The following is an 8,912-nucleotide window of genomic DNA, read 5'->3' as shown; positions in this document are numbered from 1 at the left end:
ATTTATGTAAAATAATTATAAAACGATAAAATAATCAAAATAAAATAATAAATAAAATGTTGACATAAGAATAAAATAGGAAAAGATTTATATAAACCTTACTGAGTAATTTTATTTAAATACATAAAATAGATATAGATACAGATGATACATTTTATATATACTACCTAATCTCCCATTTATAGATACATAAATTTTAGATATACTACCTAATCTCCCATTTATACGCACAAGATTTAATACTGATAATATAGCCAATTTAGTTTACACGGGGGACGGTGGCATTTCGGATGCTGAATTTGGATTGTTAGGATTACGCACTTTAAAAGGAATCACGAATTTTGCGCAGAAGGATAAGTGGTATGCAATGCAATGTTGAGTAAAATTATTCATCACATTGATTTAAAAGAAGCAAAGATGAGGCATTTGTGACAACTTCAGTTGATCGGGGCTGGAAACTGGATGGTTCCAGCAAGTAAAGAGGCATCAAACAAGGATAAAGTTTAAAAAATTAGCAATAGAAACAAAATGAAGAAATTGTAAGTAGAAACTGATAAAAAGATTATTCACTTAATCACCAATGCAGAGTTGCAGAAGTGTCTTCATTGCTTGCTTTTTCACTACCTTCCCAAACACTTGTTTTGCTATCTTGAAAACTTTGTCCCTCTCTACAACTCCACTATTTTTCTTCAACTCCTCCATCAGCAACTTAAGCAACCTGTGATCCCCTCCCACCACATCAGTGATGCTATCAACCACAGCCTCCGCAGTAGGAATCCTCCTTCCCCACCTCTTCATGGCCCTTTCTGACCTATAAGCCTGAGAATACGCTTCCCAAAATGATGCCCTCAAATACCCTTTCTCCTTCCCCCTAACCTTCAACCTCTTCAATTGCTCCTCCAACTTGAACACCACACCCCCCACATCCATCCCTCTCTCAAGACCAATCTCAATCTCTCTTATTTCCTGTTTCGAGAACACTTCCCCCTCAAACCTACACCTCTTGCACTTGCAATGAATCCCCCAGTTCACAGACATCTCCTTCCTCTTGCTCAAACCACACAAAGGGTCAAAATAAGCAAAAGTGACCTCCTCCCCAGCCTTCAAATCCTTTGAAGCATGAACCACCAAGTAGTCCCCAACATGCAACCTCCTTGCATTGGGACAACAAGAGTGGTTTATTAAGGAAGGGAGCAACCACAGCCCAACACCATAACAATCATTGCCCCTCCTCAACACATTGGCCGAGACAGCATCCTCAGTGAGAGAATTCACATCCAATATACCAACCAATTTAACCATATCAACAACAACTTCAACTTCACCATCCTTCTCCACAGTCTCAGGTCTAAAGAGACCCACATCAGGCACCTCAAGTTGATCCTCATTCTCCCCACATGACAACCTATTAATCAAACCCCTTGTTCTGGGACACTTCCCAACAAACTCAAAAACCTTGTCAATGAAATTCTTCCACATTGCCAACTGTGCATCCTCAGTCAGATCCTGAACCCCTCCCATTATGATACTCCTTTCCATGGCAATTGCCTTGGTGACCAAGATCAACGACCCGGCATCAATATTCTTCGTTGCAAACAATCCTCTCCCACTGATCTCAGATCTTCTAATCTCCACGGCACCAATGTGCTCTGCAAGCTCTGGAACCTTCCCTCGAAACCCATTTGAAACCCAATCCGAAAGATCCAAACACCCCGTTTTGGACAAAAGCTCCAAGCTTTTGCACCTCTCCAAGTACCCGCTCACGCTTTCAGCGTTCCCATCAAGCATGGCAGTTCTGAAGCACTCAAGAGCGGAAGCATACCGGTTGAGGCAGAGCAAGATCTTACCTTTGCACAAAAGGGATTTCGAGTGCGTAGCATCGAGTTCCAAAGCGTGGTCACAGTCCTGAAGGGCGCAGTGGAAGTCCTTCAACTTGGACCTCGCTTCTGCGCGATTGCACAAGGCTATGCAGAGGGATCTGCGAAGCTTTTGGTTTGGGTGAGAATGGGAGAGCGTTTGGGTGCAGAGGGTTATGAAATGGGAATAGGCTTCGATCGAGGCATTCCATTCTTCTCTGATGAAAAGCTCTGTGGCTTTGGATCTGACTTGTTGCAACTGATCATCTTCTTCTGCTGCCATTTCCAACTCTGGCTTTTTGGTCTATCAACACCAACCCTTTTGCCTCTCTTTCAAATGGAGCTTCGCGTTTCAAAATTTTCCCCAATGTAACGGTCGTTTGATTTCACTTTATTATTTTTCTCTTTTTCTTTTCCCTCCTTAGCGTTTGGTATTGAAAAATGCAAACCAACCACATGATTCGTGAATATTTATTTATTTTTCAACGTTTTTAGTTGGTTCGCATTATCCTTTCCTTATCCTTATAGGCTATAACATGTCGAAGCAAACTAATAACTCTCATTGGTTTAGGAAAATAAAATTGAAGGTGAGATCATTCTGTAAGTTATTTACTTCTGCTGTTCTCTTCTCTCTTATGTGTATTGGAGAAGATAACTAGCACTCATTAGATGATAATAATTGAATAGAAAGATTAAGATAACGAATCTCGACAGTTTTAAGGTAATTTTTTAAAATAATGCAAAATTATTAACATATATAATGTAGTGTTACCAATAAAATCAATTAACTTTCTTCCTGCAAGCGGATGGGTTAATGATTCTTATATTTAAGACGTAGCAATATTTAATATTTACTTCTTTTCCTTTTTAGGTGTTTGAATTTGAAAAACTTTTATTTTTATTTTTATGGTATAATTACCTTTTTATCTCTATATTTATGTTCAATATTCAATTTATTATTGTATTTATTAAAAAATTCAATTTGGTCCTAACGTTTATTAAAATATATTTAAGTTGATCTTTCCTGTTAACTTTGGACTAACAACGTTAATTATTTCTGACGTGACACAAATAAGTGCAAACATGGATTGTGATTTGTTGTACATGTAAGTTTCCTCCTCAACTGTCCCTTCACCCCACAACCTCCCACACGTGTTTCCCTCCCCAACTTGTCTCCATGCTCCGTTTCCTCTCCTCCATTAAGGTTGTATTGGTTGTTTATAAGGGGTGGAACACGAATGGTTATGGGAGTGTAGACGCAGAGAGGTATCATGGGTCGGTGGAAGATAAACAATTTGTGCGATTTCGCGAGGTCTGGCCTTACTTATGGGCCTATCATGGCAACACATTCGTTGTCATTATTTTTGGAGAAATTGTTTCTAGTCCTTTCCTAGATCATATTCTCAAGGCACGCATTTCAAATTTTATTTTCACATAACCATGATTGTTTTATTGTTAGCATTGCCTTTGATGCATTAACTACTAGTTATGCCCATTACAAGAAATTGTCCATTTACATACCGATTATTATATACGGATTCGAATTTGTATGTAAAGTGAACATTACATACAAATATTTACATACGGATTTAATTCAGTATGTAAATAAACATTACATATAGATTTTTTCATATGTAAGAATAAAAGTGATTACATACGGATTTTTCCGTATATAAGAATAAAAGTGATTACATATGGATTTTTCCATATGTAAGTCAAAAGTGATTACATACAAATATTTACACACAGATTTAATTCAGTAAGTAAATAGATGTTACATACGAATTTTCCGTATGTAAGCCAAAAGTGATTACATACGGATTTAATCAGTATGTAATTTTGGCCACTTGTGGAGGTATTTTTCGTGGGAGTATGGGGAAGTTTATTGGAACTTTCTCTGCGTTTCTTGACGTTCAAATTGCTTTGGTTGCTGAATTTTATGGAGTTATATATGCTTTGGAGGAAGCTCAAAAGTTGGGACTTACTAATGTTTGGCTGGAATGTGACTCTGCCTTGGTTTGTGTTGCGTTTACTGCTAGGAAAAATGTTCCTTGGATGCTTCGTAATCGATGGAATACTTGTATTAATTACTGTGGAAAAATCAGGTTTAGGGTTACTCATATTTTTCGTGAATGGAATGCGTGTATTAATAAGTTGACTAATTTAGGATTTATTCCTAGAGAATCTTTTCATTAGTATAATAAGCTTCCATCTAGTCGGTTCTTAGAATTTTTTATTAATAGTTATAGTCTACCTATGTATCGTTTTTGTTAACATATGAGTTTTGGTCTAGTCCCCCCGTATTTTTGTATTTTCTTTCTTTTTCTTTTTTTAATAATATTTTTTCATGTGATGGCAAATGATTGTTGTTACTTGAGGTGTCAGCCTAGTTGAGATGTCAAGTATGCCTAACATGACATTTTTTCATAAGAAATCAATATGTAACTTTGGCGCCATGAAGCGGGAATAATTACATACGAATTGTATCCGTATATAAAGTATTACATACATAATATTATTATTAATAATTAATAATAATAATAATATAAATAATATAAATAATAATAGTAATATTAATAATATAAATAATATTAATAATAATAGTGAAAGTCATAAAAAGACCTCCAAAACAAGTCAACCCAAGAAAAAGTAATGGCAGTGACGTGCATCAATATCATAGGATTTTATTATCGTTGTTGAATGCAAACAAGGGTCAATTTGATTGGATATTTGGGATTCAATCGTTCCTCTTTGTTGCCTTTATGAGAGTTACACATTGGAAAATGTTCTTTTGTTAATCTTCTTGTCTTTATTTAGTTTTTTTTTCATTTTTTGGTTTAAACTCCCAATGTAGTTACTTAGGCTACTCTTAGGAGTTTTTTTTTTTCCTTTGCATGAGTTTTGTCTAGTTCCCCATGTTTGTTTGTTTTCTTTTTTGATTTTATAATATTTTTCATGTGATGACATTTGTTTCCTAACACGAGTTTTATGAAAAAAAAGTAATAGTCAACTACACATATGTGTGGTGAGTCCAAACAAATATGGTATAAAAATGAAGTTTTTCACTCTAGTGAATAACGATGCTTTTCAATTATTTGTTTAAAGTAAATAAGCTTATTATATATCAACTCGCTAGGATCTATCACATATAGTAATTGACAGATTTTGCAATCCTCGTTGTAAATATTATCATATATGAAGGATTTGGCTTAGGGTTGTGCTTTTTCACCATCATCTTCATCTTTGTTTGGTGGTTTTTTTCATCGTGATTGAGTGCTTGTCATTTCATAGCCCTGTCATATTCATATACTATTGATGACTTTTTTACGGCAAGTGCACCGTGTTATCAGAAGTAATAATGTTTCCCTAAGGACGAATATTGAACTCATAAGGAAAAATTGAATAATCAAGTAAAATATTCACTAAATGTAAAACAAAGTTATAAAAGTGTGTTGAAAGTTGTTGTGATGGCAAAGGTTAATCAAAAAACAAGTCAAGGAATTTATTGCTTCAAGTTGGAAAAATAGGGATTGGATTTCATCTTTCTCACTCTTTTGCATTTTGATTAGCATGCTAATATTCGTGTTCTTTGATTGATATTGATGCTCATATAAAAATCATTTATATCGATTCATCGCATATAAAATCATTAAGATGCTTCCTAAATATTGATTCCTCACATATTTATAAAAACAACTTATTATTAAGATCAATTAACATTTCAAGTCTGCTCCTAGCACTAAAATATGTTAAGTATATTGATTAGGTCAGAACCTTAAAAATACTTTCCAGTCAAATTTAAGATTCTAGATCAAGAACTAAAAGCAAAACTCTAATACCAATAATCAATCGAGAACAAAATATTATATTCAAATATCACCTCAATGCATAAGAGTTTGAACAAATTACTCATAATCCCAAAGGGTAGATTTAGCCACTCATGATGACTATTACACGCAAGGAAAACATGAAAAGAAGATCCAGGATGTTTCTCCTTGATGACTACCTCCTCTAATGTTTCTCACACCTCCTATTCTTCCAATTGGGTTACAGGTCACTCAATGGTATTTTCCTCTCAATCTTGCACACTAGGGTTTTGCCTCAAGCCCCCTATTTAACCTAATTTGATTGGGCTTAAGTGGATTCTCGCTCAAGCGAGAATGGGCTCGCTTGAGCGAGCAAAACGTCGTCCAACCCAACTTTACTAGTGTTATCTCGCTCAAGCGAGATATAGCTTGCTTGAGCGAGCTCCCTTGATGGTAAGATGGCTCTTTTGCACGTTTGGGCAACTTTGGTGAGTGTTGATGCATTCCAACTTTGTCTTTTTTATCTTTGTATATTTTCCTATTGCCCCATTACCTCCATTCTCTCATAGAATCCTGAAATTAACACAAAATTTGGGAATAAATCGTTCCTATTAAATTAAAATCACAAAATATGTAAAAAAAGGCATAAATTCATAAATTAGGGGTTATTTTATACTTATTTTAGCAATTAATACTCATAAGTGCCTATATTTTAATATGAAATATTAATGAAATTTGACACTTATCAACCATCAATTTGTACAACATTAAGTTTTTTTAAAGGCATTCCCTTAAACAAGTTAGACCATCTAAGACTAAACTCAGTTTCTCTAAAAATCTTACATAAGGTTTTTGAATGTTGTTGTTTGGCACAAATCTTCTTAGAACAGAAGTAGAAGACATTCTCTATTTCTTCAGACTAAAAGTTTAAAATATTGTTCATGTATATCAACTTTAAATCTTGATTTGTATTTGACGCCTAAATGATCTTCATTTAACTTATCAGATGAAGTGAAACTTGGCATAGTGTTATCTTTTGTGAGAAGAAGCACATGCATTTGTAATCTGATTAATGTCTGTTAGACACAGTTGCTTCATGTCTTTCAAGCTCTTAGCAGAAAATAAACTATCTAATAAATATTATGTAAATATTAGCATAGGTCAGCTAAGTGTACATTAAACTTGTTTGGAGAAAGGGTTAGCTGGTTCAAGGGTAGAATAAGAAAGGAGTGACATCCAAACACTTTTAGGATTTCTGTAGGGAAGGGAATTAACTTTTATATCCCTCCTTACCTTAGTTTTCTCGTGGTCAAAGACCTATATAAAGGAATTCAAGTGAGCCTTGTAAAAAAACTTAATTAGAACTCAATACGTGAGTGCTTGAGTTTAAGGATAATGTGAATTTTCCTCTTTATCTAAAGAGTTTCCAATCCTTACTCAGTGTTAAGTGTTTACCTTGTGATCTTTTGATGGTGCTCTTTAGCTTATCGAAGTAGAATTTATGGCCTTTTTATTGATGCTTTTTATCTTATTAAAGGCTAATACCTTAAGGGGACCAATTTCATCTCCTCTCTTTAGCTTAAGAGGAAGTTGCATATTATGGTGGCATTTCAATTTTCTTTCTAGTTCAATTACTTTTCCAATATTTTTCTTTTCATTCCTTTATTGAAGAATAACATAGTATAGTCATCTCTTAAGCCAAACCACCCCATACACCAAATCCTCCAAGAAACCAAGCCAAATCCTCCGAGAAATCAAGCCAAATACCCTTTTTATATCACCAAATCAACACAATAGTTCAATAAACCTATATCATTCTCTCTCGTACACTCCACAAGAAACCACAACAAAAAAACCATAAAAAATCCAATATTCAAACTTTTACACCCAAGCATATCTTTATCACAACTTCTATAAATATTTATCAATTTTTAGCTCCAAAAATCATTTAGGATCTGTCATAAACCTTATCTAGCCTTCTACCCCACCCATACCCCTCCACAAGCATGCAAACCCCCACCTACCATAGCCAAGAACCATCTACACCAACAAAAATTAAGTGATTATTATTTTATTTGTGTCTTGAGGTGTGGAGCTTGCAAGTGACAAGATTCAATTTAAGATTACATGCTTGGAATCACATCAAATTTTTGTGCTTTTATCATGTTTTCATTACAATTTTTCAAGTCACGCATTACAAGCTTCCAAAGGCTCACTTATTTCCTTTATTGGCATGAGACTCTACCTAATTTGGAGATTTAATTGAAGTATGCAAGAAACCTAATTAACAAGCCCAAACTATAATTACAGTTAAAAATACAATTGAATAAAATAATAAATTTCTAAAATCTTTGAGTCCACTAAATACTAAAAAAAGAAGAAAAAAATATGAAGAATGATATTCTTGCTTCTTGTCATACTTCTCGTACGTTGTAATTCTCCTAGAACTTATTTGTTCCTTTACTTGTTAATATGTTTAGCATAACCAATTGGTGATGAAGTTCAAACAATTTCAATTGATGAGTTTGAATAAAGAATTAAACAAATTATGGAAAGTATGGGTATCATTCATATGGTGCATTTGAAAACATAGAAATATGGTATGATTCAAACAAGGTAAAACTGATGCAAAAGAATTTTTACTATGCCACAACTGAACAACTGAGTCTGGATGAAGAACAAAGTCTCTCAAACACATTTCTCTTATTCTGATTGGGACCAATATCCTTTACAGTGTATCAAAATTGCAAACAATACAATTCCTAAACCAAAAATTTTGATATAAAATCATTCATTATATATACTTCTGGGGTAGCTGCCATAGTGTTTTTTTTAGGTTAAGCAATCCTTGCATGTATGTAATTAGGTATGCACATGTTAACTTATATCAAACTTCTAGTATAGATTTCCATCCATATTTTAGGCTTTCATCTATATCCAACAACAACATATGAGTGGTCTGCTTATAATTCAGCAACTACCAACAAGAAATGCATAGTAGGCTTAAAACTCAAGGACTAGAGACTTTTCCAATACCAAAAACCAGATGCAGTATGAAGCTTTGTTGGGTGCATAACAATGGTAGTTGTTGCTAACCACCCTTACAAGTATAACCCAAGTGTGGATTCGGTTTTAACAGTGGTAGGCAAGGGGATCATTACAGGGTGTGAGGAAATGTAATGTGTATATGGGAATGAAGTAGGAGTTTGGTGTTTTGTTTGTTAAAAAAATAAGCTTTGATGATTTCCAA

At 34.2% G+C, this 8,912-nt stretch overlaps 1 protein-coding gene across 1 annotated transcript; it reads right to left on the bottom strand.

Moving 5' to 3' along the window:
• Positions 1–375: 375 nt before the first annotated feature.
• Positions 376–2,301, bottom strand: SDG35 (SET domain protein 35). Its single transcript, XM_068613339.2, has one exon. The coding sequence runs from the start codon at positions 2,137–2,139 to the stop codon at positions 571–573; it is 1,569 nt and encodes a 522-aa protein (XP_068469440.1). The 5' UTR covers positions 2,140–2,301; the 3' UTR covers positions 376–570.
• Positions 2,302–8,912: the final 6,611 nt, after the last annotated feature.

Source organism: Phaseolus vulgaris, chromosome 2 (assembly GCF_051622355.1).
Source record: "Phaseolus vulgaris cultivar YP4 chromosome 2, ASM5162235v1, whole genome shotgun sequence".
NCBI classification, from domain to species: domain Eukaryota; kingdom Viridiplantae; phylum Streptophyta; class Magnoliopsida; order Fabales; family Fabaceae; genus Phaseolus; species Phaseolus vulgaris.
Note: the sequence above shows the minus strand (reverse complement) of the source record. Positions and strands in the feature narration are given on the sequence as shown.

Excerpts from the sequence above, each read along its gene's own strand:
- SDG35 (XM_068613339.2), bottom strand. The coding sequence starts at position 2,139 with ATGGCAGCAGAAGAAGATGATCAGTTGCAACAAGTCAGATCCAAAGCC.